The 17327-nt window shown below is 37.2% G+C and overlaps 1 protein-coding gene across 3 annotated transcripts in view; it reads left to right on the top strand.

Annotated features, from left to right (window-relative positions):
- Window positions 1-17327, top strand: part of LOC131675580 (eukaryotic translation initiation factor 4 gamma 3-like) — a 795898-nt gene that overhangs the window by 518909 nt on the left and 259662 nt on the right. For all 3 annotated transcript variants that reach the window (XM_058954612.1, XM_058954614.1, XM_058954613.1), the window contains 5 exons: window positions 15502-15602; window positions 15672-15820; window positions 15906-15961; window positions 16080-16312; window positions 16382-16554. In XM_058954612.1, coding sequence (XP_058810595.1) covers window positions 15502-15602; window positions 15672-15820; window positions 15906-15961; window positions 16080-16312; window positions 16382-16554 — 712 coding nt within the window. The remainder of the gene's footprint in view (window positions 1-15501; window positions 15603-15671; window positions 15821-15905; window positions 15962-16079; window positions 16313-16381; window positions 16555-17327) is intronic.

Here is a 17327-nt window from a genome sequence, read left to right on the forward strand (position 1 = left end):
TGTTGTGATCAGAGCACATGACTGGACAATCTACCTGCACTCGTGTGCCATCTTTCTGTGTTCGATTTACTGTTGTCACTTAGGGTGGATCATGGTCATTTGACAGGAAACAAACACCTTTCTTATCCATCCATTTTATCCAAGTAATACCAGTATCAGACGTTCGAAAATCGTATTATCCATGTTTCATTTGTTTGTCAAGCATTACAGATTTAGGTAACCCAGTACGATTGAAACGTACCCGTTCCGCAAGCAAATATTTTGTCTTCTTTCAGCGAAATTAATAGATCGACACCAGTGAAGAAATTGTTAAAGTACACATGGTGATTTTTACCAACAAGTTCACGCATCAAATCTTTGACAACTCGTGCTCCTAACTGTTTCTCAGAACTTTCGGTTTTGCCAGTATAAACTTGAAATTCACATACGTAACTGGACTCATCCGCACGAACCCAACATTTATATCCTCGTTTTATTGGTTTTGCTGGCAAGTATTGTTTCAGGCTACTTCGACCTTTGAATTTTATCATGGATTCATCGATAGATTGATATTTGCTTAGTTTCCAGCAAGTTTTGAATTTTTCTTGAAGTCTATCCAGCAATGGTCTTAATTTATACAATTTATCATAATTAGGCTCACCTTTTTTAGGTTCTGTGCTGTTGTCGGATATATGCAAATTACCTAATATGAATCCGAAATGAACAACCGGCATAGCGAGCGTATATATGAATCCTTCAACTTTGGGTCACTCGACCAATAGTCGCGATAAGAAGGCAGTTTTTTTATTCCCATCAGAATATTAATTCCTAGAAAAATCAGTAACTCTTCTTTTTTGATCAATTGCTTTTCCTGAGTTTTCTCCTGTGTATATTTATTTGTTTGCTGAACTAGTAAATCCAGCATGTCGTCAGGAAAAAGACACAAAAAAATATCTAGTGGAGATTTTACGTTTTTGGGGATATTTGGTCCGAAATCAGCAGTGAATTGATCATCTTTTTTTTTTCCTTTTTTCTTCCATACTTCATTGCCAGAGCGTTCTCCTTGATCTTCATCTGAATCGCTGTCATCTTCATTCTCTTCAAGCTGATCTTCGGTTTTTACATTTATATCATCCTCCTCTTGGTCTGAATCAACAAGTCCATCTAATAACTCCGTGTCGCTAGGAATATCAACGATTTCCATTTTGTATGAGATACGTTAATATTTGTAATTATAAAAAAACTCGACTACTTGATAAAAAAAATTTTTAATGCTACAGGATCGGTACAAGCTCTTACGAAAATTGCAACTCACGACAGATTTTAGTGTATTATACTACAATGATCCGTACGAATCTATTTTATCGCTCTAAAATTGTTTTTCCATCGGTCTCCAATAGATGAATTGAAATGTTCGAAGTGCTATACAACTGAAAGAATTTTTAACACTCGCTATATTTTTACTCTTATGTATACGTATATAATTTCACGATTATTGAAGTCAAGTAAGTTTGGCAATGATATATCCTCTGATTTACTGATTTGGCATTGGATCTAATAGAGTACCAGCATACAGAAATTACAACATTTGAACAGATGACGGTTTGTTACAGCCTCTAATCATGGAAGGAGTTGACTTTTAAAAATATGGAATTTCAGAACTTTCCGCAGAAAGAAAGGAAATTTTCGTAGAAATATGATCACCCATCCCGAAAACCTCTACATGCACATTTTCAGAAGAAATTCTGAAATATCAATATTTGCTGTCGTCTTGGATTCGTTATTACGAATTTCGGAAATTTGAGTTTAGATTCATAATTAGCGACCGCAAAAACCCTTGTATACCAACTTTCAATAAAATAAAAAATATACACCAAATTTTTGCCGCCATCTTGGATCCGCCATTTTAAATTTCAAAATTCTGAGTTCAGAACCGTGATCAGCGATTCCAAAAACCTTTGTATACAAATTTTCAATGAAATAAAAAATATACATTGAATTTACGCCGCCATCTTGGATCCGTCATTTTGACCGCCATTTTGAATTTCGGAATTCTGAGTTCAGAATCGTGATCAGCGATCCCAAAAACCCTTGTATACCAACTTTCAATAAAATAAAAAATATACACCAAATTTTTGCCGCCATTTTGGATCCGCTATTTTGAATTTCGAAAATCTGAGTTCAAAATCGTGATCAACGATCTCAAAAATTCTTGTATACCAATTTTCAATAAAATAAAAGAAAATAACCCAAATTTTTGCCGCCATCTTGGATCCGCCATTTTAAATTTTGAAATTCTGAGTTCAGAATCATGATCAGCGATCCCAAAAACCCTTATATACCAATTTATACGAAAACTGGTTTCTCTGAAAAATGTATGCCGCAAAGGGTTAACAAACTACTGGGAGAAAATAGGTAAGTCAAGGTACTGCGAGGAATACAGGCTGTGGAAGATAGGAGTGAAATGGGAAAGCTATTAGGAAAATTCATCATACTTAAGTTAGTTAAAAGAGTAATGTAGAGAAGTTGACAGATAAAGGTTTTAAAAATGTGGAGTGTAGATTATATCAAGGACTGCAGAGAAACTTGGACCATATCTTCCCGTGCACAGTACCGAGAGGGAAAATAGGAAGAACTTGTGGTAACAAAGTAGACAGGATACTAGTTAGCGGAGGCGGTCTGAGTACAAAGGAAGAAATTACAGAAATAATTAAGGGGGAACCAAGAAGGGAAATATATAATCTTGTCTATCTATTTGAGAGCATGGCCAGGTCAACGACTGAAGGGGGAAAAGCGATACAAAGTTCTCTTGTAAGCATCTAGACTGTAAACAAATCTATGTATTAAAATAATTTATTATTATAATAATATATAATAATTGAAATATTTTGTAAACTGCCGAGAAGGCTGTTTATGAGAAATAAAATTTACAAATATATGCCAAAAACGAAAAATTAGTCGAAAATGTGGAGACACAATCAAATGTTTAAGAACTTTCACTCTTTGCATTGTGATAAGCCATCGTTATTTTGAATTTAAAAGTTAGAATATCAAAGTTAATTATGATATAATATTCAATTCTATTCGAAACTATTATTAGTTATCAAGCATAATTGAATTATTTCATTAAATTCAATATGTAACGGGTCCTATCTATGAGCTCTTCTCTTATTTTCACTGGATTACTGCAACCCGCTAAACTCATGAATCTACTTACATCAATTAGTATATTAAACGGCGCCACCTTATATATTATATAATTGTATTAGTATTAGAGTCAAATTTCATGACCATATAAAGATTATGACATCAATCTACTTACGTAGATATAGATATAATAGTTTTTATTGCTCAATTAAAATGCGTTAATTAGAAGTAATTGCAATGTAACAAAGTATTTTTTATATAGTTTTTAGTGCATATAGTAGATTAAGATTATAATATTTTTAATTACTTTTAACTGCTGAATCATATTAAATTTTAATGGGCATATTTAATTTGTTTATTACGTTGTAAATGTTAATTATTATAATAATGCGGATACTCTGAACCCAAGATGACTATCTGAGAAACATGAGTGAGAATTCGTTTCATTGATAACAGCTTAGTTATTACTGTTATCAATAAATAAACAATTAATTATTTATTTAAACAAATATTTGTATATGAATGGAAAGCGTTCATTTTATACATAATAACAACATTTTTATAATTTATTAATCTTAATTAACCGATTTAATATTTGTATTATATGATTTTGTAAACATACGAAAATTGATTATTATTTATGTTATTAATTAATTTAAGTAGTTCTTTTTTGGAATTACTTCTACAAGCGATGAACTATTTTTATATGTAACATTTTTACTTTATTTTATTGTAAATATTGCGCTATTATATTAACTAACTTTATTAGTTATGTGACGGTAAACGTCTTATTAGCGCTAACGGCCCAACCATGCGGCTGCCCGCGAGGGCAGCACCTACCGGTTGGGGAAAATGTAACGAGGGAACTCGGCACGAGACGGGATGGAACGCCCGCGTATGAAAATGAACCAGTCGAGGATCAGCTATCGATATCGCCTGAGAGGAGACGAGGATCAGCTATCGATATCGCCTGAGAGGAGTCGAGGATCAGCTATCGATATCGCCTGAGAGGAGTCGAGGATTAGAATCCGATCGCCAAACCGTGCAGAAAATACCTTTGACGTTTTTCCGAGTTTTTCCGAGTGTAGAGACGATAAGAGAGAAGCTGTGCCATAGCCTAACGGATTGGAGTGCGTGCAAGTGTGCGTGAGCGGATAGTTTCGCCATCGAGGGCGAAACCGTAAGCGAGAGACAACATCGCCGGCAAATAAACATTACCGAAAGACAGCGTGTGCCGTGCGAGCCTCCTTCATCTTACTTGTTACCCGTGCGAGAATTAATAAGGTAAGCTGGCCAGTTTAATTTCGCGATCGCGATAGAATGGTCTATAACTAATCTCTCGTACTGGACAAAAAGCGTGCATGTAATAACTCTGCGAACTATGAGCGGCGAGCGATCCGGCACTGCATGTTGTTGTCGTGCGCGCGACATGTAAACATAAACACGCTGGCCGAATGAAGTGTAATATTAAGAGACAATAAAAGTTCTCGCTTGTGATACTAACGATATTTCCGACGTATTTATTTCGCATTAGTAGATAGTTGGTTGACTGACACCCGTTTCCTCCTGCTCTCCGGTTTTCGTGTTTGAACGTGTAGGTAATCACGCGCGCTCTTCGATACGATCGCGCGCATTAAAATAAATTAACGGTATTAACCCCGTTACATGGCGCTCAACGTAAAAGAACCTAAGGCGTTTATGATTGTTCAGAACGCCGGTTCTAAACATTGACCTTGCGATCAGTCAACTAGCGACTTAGGTGGCAATCAAAGTGTTGTTTGCGCACTTTGTATTAAAAGCCACATAGTAAACATAGTCTCTCTGTTAGTTAGCTTGCGAAGGCCCGCCGCGACGATAAATTGTAAACAGTCGCTGTAAGCGCGTGCGAGTGCGACCGAACGACTCTTAACCAAACGTAAACACCAATAAGTTTTGAAAGTTGCCGCAAATAAATATTGTACCCGTTGGCCCGGGGAAAACTAACACCGGAAACGTTCAAACAAAAGAAATTCAAATCGATAATTTTATTTGATATCGTGTTGCCTTAACGTAAATGTAATTTTTAAATATTGTTAGCTGCGGTTATTGGTGATTACGCACACAGACGCTCGTTATAATATTTTAGATACTAACCAACACAGCCGCGCTAACAAACAGTTAGTGCGCCTGATAGGCAGGATCATTATATTGCGCAATAACGAGTAAAGAGCCTTTCGGTAAATACAATAGTGAATACCCTTGGTTGAGCCTATCGTCGGCTAATAATGTCCAAATTTTCACTTGCTTACCGATTTTTAATATAGCACTCGCACTCGTATCACGTGTGAAACAAGCGTGTAAATTTTCGTTAAAATTATCTGCAACACAACTAACAGATGACAATGGACCGCACTTAAAAAGAGGTAGAAGACTGGGTGTTGACGATCCAAGACAAGGAAATTAACGAGTACCTCGAACACTTAGAGCTCAAGACAAGCGGGAATAAGCTCTCGAGAGCTGGACGACTGCAAAACTGGTTGTTAGGCGACTACTCTGCGGCAGATTTCGCAGAAGTCGACAACCAGCACAGCAATCCGGCAAGAAGGGCAGCCCTACGCTCGGAGCTAATAGTATCCTTATGCGCGGAACACACAGCATCCGAGCAAGAAGGAGATCACCCGCTAGCCCAGGTAATGCAGAGTGCAGAAGTGATATCGCGGATTCAAGAAACAGTGATAAACATCACAATCGTACTGGATGACGGCGAGAGTACGAGCAGTAACAAAAACATCACGATAACGGCTAATGATGGTAGCCAATTCCAACTCCCGCCGGTATTCGCTGTGATGATTCAAGATCTCATTTTCCGGTCCAGAGAGAATGAGAAGAAGCTCGAGCTGCTAGACTCATTAAGAGTGATTGTGTCGAGTCTAACGAAAGTATTAGACCAAATATACAACAACTGCAGCAATGTGAAAAGCCAACTGGATGACCTATCTGCCAGGATGAGCGCAAATTGGAAAATGCCGAAAACAGAAATGTACAGCAAGACAATGCGAATAATTTCAGCGAAATGCGACAACAAGAGAACACGCGTAGGAGTGTAGCATTCCAAGATACCTTCACCTACCATTACGACACCAGGTTACCTCAAAGTACTCCAGCTGGACCCGGACAGAGGCCCACGGGGGCCACTGGCAGAACCCCCCGCCGGACGCTCCCTTTCGGAGAGGGTGGACAGTATCAACTCAGTGGAGTTAATGCTGAAGTGAATAACCACCCGCCGAGCACGTGGTCATCTCAGCAGACAACAAACCCTTGGTCGACTACAAGGGATGTTGGTCGCATTGTCCGAGGTTGGAAACTGAAGTTTTCAGGAGAGGGCAATGCGAGTATTGACACCTTCCTGTCTAGGCTGAATAACTTGAGGAATGGCGCAGGACTTACAGAAGACGAGATGCTCCTAACCGTATCAGAGCTATTCGTCGGTCTCGCCCTAACCTGGTACGAGGCGATGAAGGAGGAATGGCTCTCCTACACTGAGTTCGAGATGGACGCAAGAGAATGGTTTGGGACCAGCGTACAGCAGCAACAGCGTCTAATGAAGGAGATTCAGAGCCGATATCAGGGCCCCGACGAACCAGTGAATGTTTACGTCGCTAACATGATGGGCCTGATGAAGCGGCTAAACCCCCAGATGACGCCTGATAGTCAATTGGACCTGCTGCATGCCAACCTTCTCCCGGACATTCAAGGTCAAGTGCGGAGGTTCGACGTGAACTCCATACGGACCCTGAACGCGCTGGCCACGGCGGCACAGAACAGCTTACACCAGCGAAAGGTAGAACGGGTGGTACCGGACTCTCAGTCAACTCTGTACCCAGAGTTAGCGTACCACCCTCGCACCGAAGGAAACAAGGGCCGTAAGGGCAAAGTGGCAGCGATGTCCAGTGATAAACCGGAGGTCAGCGACAGATTGGACCGTATGGAGAAAGTGCTCGAGAAGGTGACGCACCAGGTCGTCTACACGCCGACGCCCTCGGGGGCGACACCTAGTCCGAGCCTAGAGGCAGTTGATGGCGAGAAGAAGGCTCCACTCACCGATATACTGAGCCAAGTGCTGCTATCTCTCAAGAAGATATCGGAAGGGATGAAGAATAACTTCGCAGGGAAAAACCTGACCTCAGAGGACCGAACTAAGAAACCGGAAGCTCTTCGAAGACGCGAGAGAGACTTCTCCAAGCCACTTAAATGCATCTAGTGTGGATTACTAGGGTACAGCAGAAAGTACTGTCCCCAATGCAACAATGGAAACGAGGAAAGGAGTGGTTAGGTGAGGTTGACCCCACTCCTTCAACCTCCCAAATAAAACCCCCTTAAAGAGATCACGCGGCCTTCGCCAACACAGTCAGCACCGATAGTAGCGAGTGTGTTGAGCGACGAGAGCGAGAACTCCCCTGGTGGCGCCAATGATGAACGTGGCGGTAAAGTGAACGCGGAGAGAAAGGGTAATGACGTTAGTAAAGTCCAAGACCCTAGACCGGCCGCGGTGGTGGCGAATTGGTGCGATTGATTGCGTTATAAAAAAGTTATAGCCAATTAAGCAATAAAAACCTGAAAAATTTTGCGAAAAATCAAGTTTGCGATTTTTTTTAGCAATGTTACCGCTAAAAAATCATCAAACAAATATGATCAGAGGTGATCATGACTATCAAAGTATCTCCAAGAATTTTGGTGGAATTTTTGAACCACTTCTTCCAACAAAATGGTGGCAAAATAAAAAAAAATCCATAAAAAACATTTCTCATTTTTTATCTCGGAAACCATTAAGTTTAGATGAAAAGTTCATTGAACAAAAAAGTCTTAAAATTAAACGAGAAATACGCCTGAATTTTTTCAGAATTTTGCGAGGCGATTTTTGAATTTTCGGAGAATACGAAAAATCCATTTTTTGAAAATCATCTCCAAAAATTCTGAAAAAATTCAAGCATGTTCCTTGATGAATTCGAAGACTTTTTGTACCATAAACTTTTCCTCTAAACTCAATAGTTTTCGACATGTAAAGTGAGTTAGGTTATAATCCTATCAGCGTTAATATTTTTTATAGAGAATAAAGAACAGCCATTCAACAATAATATAATAATGTTTTGCCTTTTTATGTGTATACAAGTGCAGTTTGTATAGCGCAAGCTAATATACACATATCAAAAAGGCAATTCAGAAAATTGTATGTGAGCTAATTTTTATTACTTACTAGTCTCTTGTTATTTTGAAACCATACAGTAAATCGAATCGAAAAGATTATTTTCGCTTTCTAAAGTCTAGGTTTTACATTGAAAACTGTAGTAATTATTTTCATTAGATATTTTTATTATTTTATATAACATGTCGCAAAAACGTAAAAGACGTTCCACTCGCTCCCATGAAATGTACGAAATTGATACTTCAAAGAAAACTTACGATAATTTAGTTATCCTTCCTAATCCTGACAATTCTGGTTCTGATGGATCAGATTTCGATACTGATTCGGATGATGAAATATCTAATATAACGTACACAGAAGCTTGTAAAACATATACTGAAACTCAAACTAAATTAGAAAGAACGCATGAACTCCAGTGGATGGAAGGAGAAAAAAAGTATAATGATAATTTGAAAGACAAAATTTTATGTTAAGACTCGGTAAAAAATAAAATAGAAGAAATGGAGCCAGTAGAACTGTTTGAAACATTTTTCTCAACTGAAATGAAGCAATATATTATAGATGCTTGCAAAGAAAATAATTTTGATTTAAAGTTAAAAGACTTAAATACATTCGTGGGAATAATCATTTTGACTTCATTCAACAAAAGGAAATCTCAGAGGGATTACTGGTCACGTGATCCCTTTTTATCTTGTAACGTTGTTTCTTCTGCTATGTCACGTAATAAGTTTGAAGAGATATAAAATCAAAATTCAAATATTCACAAACGAACGATAAAAATCCAACTGACTATGCTTGGCGTATCCCTTCACTATTAAACCTATTTGAAATTAATATAATGAAGTTCGGTGTGTGGAGAACTGCTCTTTCCATCGATGAAATGATGGCTAAGTCTTATGCGAGGACGGTTCTAAAACAATTCATTCGAGGAAAACCCATACGATTTGGTCTCAAATTCTGGGGTCTTTGTATTTCCGATGGTTTTGTATTAGGTCTTGACTTATACTGAGGAAAAAATTCTACAACGGGAAGTAAATTTAGTAAGTGTGCATTAGGTTCTCGCGTTGTCATGAATTTACTAGAAAAGTTTTTTCGTGTTATACCTCCGGGCAAAATATCTATGTTCCATCTTTATTTTGATAATTATTTCACAAGCTTAGATTTCGCTGTGCATTTGAAGAAGCTTGGGCTAAAATGTACAGGTACTATTAGAGAAGATAGAGTCAAAGATAAAAATGTTCTAAATAAAAAAGCTCAAAGAAGTGAGTATGCCGTGAAGCACGATAAGAACAGTGGTATAAATTACATCACTGCGATGGATTCAAAACCAGTTTCGATTATTTCTACTGCTGCAGGGGTAACTCCATTATCCTTTTCAAAGAGATACAGTAAGCAAGAAAGAAAAAAAATTGAAATACCTTTTCCGAGGGCTATTAGCGTCTATAACAGTTTTATGGGTGGCAATGACGTCCACGACGGACATTGTAACAATTTGCTTCCGAGTATTCGTTCAAAAAAGTGGACGTGGGTAGTTTTTTAAGACTAATTCAAGCTTCGATTGTAAATGGTACTGTACTATTCAATGCTGTCAATGGAACAAAAGATTTTGCACTTTCAATAGCTAAAAATTACATGACGCAAAGACAATGCAAAAAAGAGAAACATAATATGTCCAAACAAATAAAACTCAAACTTTGTTCTTATTGTCCCGTAAGAACAAGAATTATCTGTGAAAAGTGTGATTTATCGATTTGTGTTGAATGTTTAAAAAAAAAAACACTGAAAAATTCGTATTGCATTGAAAGGCAAGGGGACTCACTCAAATCAAGCACCCCAATGGAGACAAAATTCTACTACGTCCTCGTCGTTATCTCTGGGTCATGCTGAGAGTAGAACGTTTTTTATCTCGAAAACTATTGAGTTTGCAGAAAAAGTTTATGGAATAAAAAGTCTTAGAATTTATTAAGGAACACGCATGAATTTTTTCAGAATTTTTGGAGATGATTTTGGAAAAATGGATTTTCCGTATTCTACAAAAATTCAAAAATCGCCTCGGAAAATTCTGAAAAAATTCAGGCGTATTTTTCATTTAATTCTGAGACTTTTTTGTTCAATGAACTTTTTATCTAAACTTAATGGTTTCCGAGATAAAAAATGAGAAATGTTTTTTATGGATTTTTTTTTATTTTGCTACCATTTTGTTGGAAGAAGTGGTTCAAAAATTCCTGGAGATACTTTGATAGTCGCGATCACCTCTGATCATATTTGTTTGATGATTTTTTAGCGGTAACATTGCTAAAAAAATCGCAAACTTGATTTATCGCAAAATTTTTCAGGTTTTTATTATTTAATTGCTATAACTTTTTTATAACGCAATCAATCGCAATTTTGAAAAGATTCTGAAAGAGCGTTAAATTTTCCATCCAAATACTTGTTTGCAAAAGTTTCTCAGGCCTATCACTACCGAAAAAAACGCGTTCGACAAAAAAATTGAGCATTTTGGTCGTTAATGGGTTAAGGCAATGCTCATTCTAAGATTCAATTAATAAGATATTGAAATTATTGCCATTAGGAAAATAGACACCCTTTAACCATTTTTCAAAAATTTTCTGTAACCGTTATAATATTTATTTTTATTCATAGAACATAAATTGAAAGCTATAAGAAATAACAATAAATATCATAATTGAAGTTAATTTGCCAAAGGTCTAAACCAAAATATATATATCTAATTTAAATAATTTAGACTCTCCGACTGGTCCGAATGTTTCTTTACTTTCTTTTAAAATAATGATAGCTAAAGCAGTCTTCCATCACCGCAATGAATGGCTGAATTGTGTAACTATTATAGATTCTACGAGACATTCAATTTTTTCCCCCTTCAAGAGTTACTGTTCTTCTCGAGTGAATTTTAATTTTAACTCACTCTGATCTGAATTATAAATAGATTCCAAACCTTTATTTTTAATTATTTCTTTTAGTTTGAATCATCAGCAGCTTTTTGTAAATATTCTCTTCCTTTTAGTCTTTTTTATTATGAATTTGTTTATCTTCCTATTGATTTTATTGTAAGATTTTTTAAAGTTCTGTAACCAATGACGTGATGCTTTAAATCTTATATCTTCGTACTTCATGAGTATAAGGAGCTATTCAGAAATTATCTAGTACAAATTTATTAATTTTTCCAATGCGGATCCGTGACGCAGCCTACAAACGCTTTCGAGCCTCCAACTCATCCTTGGCCCTTGAACAATATCGTTCCCTAAGAACTGCCATTTCAAACGAGCTTGATACTGAGAAAAATACCCACATCCGTAATAACATTGAACATGCCAATAGCTCAAAATCCAAGTGAAGGACTCTCCATGATATCGGCTTAACCAATCGGCTTTTGCCTTCACCACTGCTCTTTTTCTCAGCTGACGAACTCAATAAACACTTTGCAACAGTTGTCAACAGATCTCCAGTCCTAAACCTTACTACATTTGACAATATCTGCAGTTCCCCCTTGCATATCACCTTTACTTTTCCTCCTTTTGTCTTTTAAAAAATTAAACAATCTGATGTTGAGAGCGAGATCAGGGCGTTGCGTTCTAGGGGCGGGAGTTGTGATGGACTTACGGGAGGGATGCTTCTCCTTGGACTTGACACCGTAGCCTGCATCCTTACTGAAATATATAACAAGTCCATTGAAACATCTACTTTCCTAGCCACGTGGAAGCGCACCCTTATTCGTCCTCTTTCTAAGGTCACATCACCCCAGTCTCCTTCTGATACTAGGCCCGTCGCGCAGTTGTCTGAACCGTCAAAAATCCTTGAACGAATATTGCACTGACTTAGAAGCTAATGACCTTCTGGATCCCAGGCAGGCTGGCTTCCGTAGGGGACACTCTACTGAGACCGCTTTAGTGGGCGTCCTTGACGACATGAGGTTTGCCATTGATAGGAGGCAAATTACCATCCTTGTCCTTTTCGATTTTTCAAAGGCTTTCGATGGAATTCCTCATGACTTTCTTATTGATAAGATCAGAGCTTGTCACGTTGGTGACTCCGTCCTACGATGGTTCTTCAGCTACCTTGTCGACAGGGTGCAAGCTGTCATTGACCATGGGGACACTGTTTCGCGGTGGGAGCGTGCCCGGACGGGTGTCCCGCAGGAAAGCGTCCTTGGTCCGCTACTCTTTGCCATCTTCATTAATGACCTCCCACGAGTACTTTCTTTCTGCAAGCACCTAATTTATGCTGATGATACCCAGATTTACCATCACTGCGTCCCTTCCCAGATTGTTAAGGGGCTTGAGAAGGTCCAATTGGATGCACAGGCGGTGGCGGATTAGGCGCGACCGAACGGTCTCCAACTCAACGTCGCCAAAACAAAGGTCATGATCGTTGGTAGCGAACTTCACGTCCTCGCTATTGACCTAAACTTATTGTCCAGGCTCAAGGTTGATGGTGTTGAGATACCATTCTCATCATCTGTCAAAAGCCTTGGACTTACTATCACCTCGACTCTTCAATGGAAACTCCACATCTCCGACATTGTTAAGAGAGTTCACCGTGGTCTAAATTCCCTTAAATTTTATAGAAAGTCACTCACCATTGAGACAAGGAAATACCTGGTACAAACATTGATCTTTCCCCACTTTTCTTATGCCTCCATAGCCTTCATGCAAATTGATAAGTCCAGAACCCTGGCCCTTCAAACAGCTTTCAATGCTTGTGTTCGATTCATCACAGGCTTTATACCTTTTATCCCCACACCCAGCATTGACTCCCATGTCTCCTTCCATAGATTACGTCTAGGCTGGCTATCTCTTGAGAGTCAGCGCAACATCTCTCTCATCCTTCGTACATACAAAACCGTATGCTGTCAATACCCGTGCTACCTTACGACATATATCAAAACCCCAAATCCTCCTAATCTTAAGCATTCCTCCCGCAATCCCCCGATGGCCTTCTCCTATCCCGCTCCAAGAACTGAGGCTTGGAGGTTCTCGGCGGCGGCCTATGGCATGTATCTCCTCAACCAGCTGGCCATCACTGAGTTTGACATTTCTCGCTATGTAGAGCTCAGGCGCTGGCTCTATGGCTACTTTATGGTGATCGAACAGCTCCTTTTTCGCCATAGGGTGGACGCCGAACACCTCCCAAATCTTCCCTTGCTCCTGAAACTTCCTTCTATCCCTCTTCCCTTCAACGTCTCCGCCTTCACTTCCTCATCAGAGTACCCCCTATCACCTGGTCGCTACCTGGTCTGCAATTTTCTCCCATTCAATTCCTCGTTGTAACACACACCCGCACTTCCACCCCGATCTACAATCTACCTTCACTGTTACTTCTTCATCTCTCCAGGCTTTACGAGTTAATCCTTAGTTTTGAATTTGCTTGACCGCCATGCTTGTTAACTTGTTCGCTGGCTCCATTACCCTCTTTGGCCGGTGATTTTATTTAGTGCTTATTCTGGCCTCTTCAGCATAACGTACTGTGTTATGTTTGCCTGTTCACAACTAGTCAGTTCAGCTCATCCCATTCCATCTTGTACGCCTCGCTCTGTGATCTCATCTATCTTGTCACCTAACCTATTCTCAATCAATTTATCTCTATTCTTTCCATCTCATGCGAATATTGTATCATTTTATTGCTATGTATGCGTCATAATCTCACACTCATACTCTTTAATTATAATGCTTAACCTATGTTCATTTTAAATTAATATTTATTTGTATAACTTTATCGCTTATTACTGCGCTCTAACTTAATGTATCTGCTTTGTATTCTGCTCATAGCCTACGGGGTTATACCCCACGGCTTAATAAAGCTTATCTATCTATCTATCTATCTCTCTCTCTCTTTCTCTCTTTCTCTCTCTCTTTCCTCACTGCTCTAAGACCAAGACTCGTTATCTCTTTCTTGTCATCGTCTCTGTTGTTCCGCTCTGCGGCTCACCTTTACCGCATCTCAAATCTCGTTATTTCCGAACAAAATCTCATGTATAAATATTTAAATTGTAAATATATTACTCATTACACCTGCAACTCTTACACTTCTGAAAATGTGATCACTTGCTAACAGCTTTTTTGAAGAGATTCGGCACATTCAAACTTGTATTTGCTTGATAGGATACTTCGTAAAACACTTTGTCAACTCCTTATTATTTACATCTACGTTTATTTATCATTTTTTTATCTTTTTACCTCCTTTAACTTTGGGTAATGGAGCGGATTGATTGTTCTTTCGTATTCAGAGTATATCAGTACAAAAAATCTAATATAGCTATACTACACCAGAGCGTCCTAAGGTTTTTGAGATCGTTGTTTCCAGATCCGGGGTTTGTTAACAAGTGTCACATAGGGTTCAAGATCATTTGGAAGTCAAATGAAAAAAGATAACAAAGAAACCTAGAAAAATAGATACATAGATTTTTGAAGTCGTTGAATCAAATTCCAAAGTCCATTAACCTATAACATATCAGGTTTAAGATCATTTCTAGTTTAAATGGCAAAGAATAGGTAATGAAATCCAGAAAAATAAATATAAAGTTTTTTATGGTTGTTGAACCCGAATCCTAGATCGGTTAGCCTATATCACATTATATTCAAAGACTTTTGAAGGTCAAATATAATTTTTAGCTGATGATGTTGACAATTGTTGACACTGGATTATCTTAAAGGGAATGAAGATTTTCTGATTGGGAGTGAGCGGTCCTAAAAACCATAATATTGATTTATGTAGATCTCTTTATCAAATTATTACCATTTTATCTTCAAGTGACCTTGAATCTGATGTGATACAGGATAACGGATGTTCAATTCAGATTCAGCGATCCTAAAAACCTTTTTATCTATTTTTGCGGTTTTCTTTATCAACTTTTTTCATTTAATCTTCAAATAATCTTATGCTCGATATGATACAGGTCGCTTCGAGGTCAAATCAACTTATTATTGTTGGTACAGGCTAAAAAACTTTTATCTGAATTTTTCCTACTAAAAATAGTCCATCATTTCGACCGTTCTCCTTTAAAATCATATAGTAAAATTCCAAAGTAGTTAAAAGCAAAATCCCTCATAATTGGAAAAATAGTAGTCATAACATTTCTATAAAATATTTTTTCGGAATGATATGCTATTGACATTTTTCATATAAACAGGAAACTATTTTGTAAAAATTAATCTTGACATTTAATATTTTTATAGGTGGCGGTGCTGTCTCTTTGGAAGAAGGCGGTTGGAGTCAGGCTGTAGGAAGGACACGTCAAGTATATTCAGTAGAAACGTCTAAACTGAAAAATAAACCAGTAATTTTTTTCGTCCTTACTAATTGTGTGTTTTGAACTTTTTATACTAGTTCTTCATTTCTCTTTTAGCCTTCAATGGATGATATGCAGTTAGGCAGTAGATCAAATTATGTTTGGCCAAGGGCTAGTCCTAAAATAACAACTCCTAACAAGTTTTCTTATCTTGCAAACAGTTCTTCTGAGTCTGATAAAAGAGCAGCTACAATTCATCTATCTGGGTAAATCCACTCTTCTTAAGTTTTATTATTTAATGTACAGATTAACTATTGTTTCAAGAAAAATTATTATATGTTTTCATTTTAGCTCCAGATCAACTGGTCCTCGAGATTATGGTCGTGTTGACTACAAGACTACTTATGGTAAATATTTTGTACTTATTTTTATATTTTTCGTTAAATACAAAGTTTTTACTTGATTTTTAATAACTTGTATCGTTAAAAATTATATTTTATTATCCTAATTTGATTTGATCTCCAGAAGGAAGGAATTCTCGAAATGGCAGCTATGTTACTATAAATAATACCGTCACCCATAGTAGAGAAAAGCCTTCGATTGAGAACTCTAGGAGTCAAAGTATTTCAATTATGACGTCTTCTCAATCAAATTCTCAATCCACTATAGAAAATACATCGAAATTATCAGATCAAGAGATGAATGTAGCAATTAGTAGTTTCATTGAGGAATATATTGCAGGAGAAGAAGATGTTGAGGTATGAAAATAAACTATTGGTTTATCGTTTTAAAATTATTATTATTAAAATTTTACTTATCTGTTGCAGGCTGCAATCCAAGAATTTAGGAAAAAATTTCCGATTTTATCGCATGCCACATTTGTAAGAGAAATTACAAATGCCATTTTAGAAAAACCAGATTATCACCGAAATAAAACCTCACAGCTCTTGGCACGACTATTGTCGTTACAGTATGTTAGTTTACAGAATTTTGAAAATGGGTATGTCATTTTTATTTTTCTTATTTCAATAAACGGTCTTTATATATTCATTATCGACTAAAACTTTTAATAAGAACGTTCTACAAGATATGTAAGCGATATGAATCTTCGAAAATGGTCAATAACGTAGCCGTAAAAGATTGTTTTACTTTTGAGCATTTTGTTTTTTTTCTTTCATTTGTATAATGAGTGTATGGTATTGAGTGTATATATACTTGTATATTTAATTTAGAAAAGACATGAAAAGTTATCAAGATGTCATTTATCATTACCGTTAACAATTCTTTTGTTTCGATCTCTCTCTTACATAACATCTCTTATCTATCATTCGAATGGATGTTCTACACATTTTTATAATATAAGGTTATATAATAAAAATGAACTTGAAGATATAATAACTGTTATAATTGATTTCTGCTTTCGAATATATGGTTTCTTGATAGTTTCACGTGTCCTTGACTCTCTTGATGGTATCCAAGGAGTCAATCGACTATAACATCCCTGATCGTATAACGGTCAATTAAATTGGAATACTGTTGGCGAGTGCTAGTTCTAATATATTGGCTATGTTTGTAGTCAAGATGATGAAGTATAACTTCACTGCTATTATACAACATCCGCACTGTTATCCGAGCTACTTTCCTTAACAAGCGTTTCAGATACGTCTTCAATTTCTATAGGTCTTATTAATATCTCATCAATTATTATTGTCTTCATTCGATCCATACGGACTAGTTTTGCTTTGGTTTCTTTTTGTATTTAGACGTTATCAT

Source organism: Phymastichus coffea, unplaced genomic scaffold (genome assembly GCF_024137745.1).
Source record: "Phymastichus coffea isolate CEN01 unplaced genomic scaffold, Cenicafe_Pcof_1.1 PCOF00026, whole genome shotgun sequence".
Taxonomy (NCBI): Eukaryota; Metazoa; Arthropoda; class Insecta; order Hymenoptera; family Eulophidae; genus Phymastichus; species Phymastichus coffea.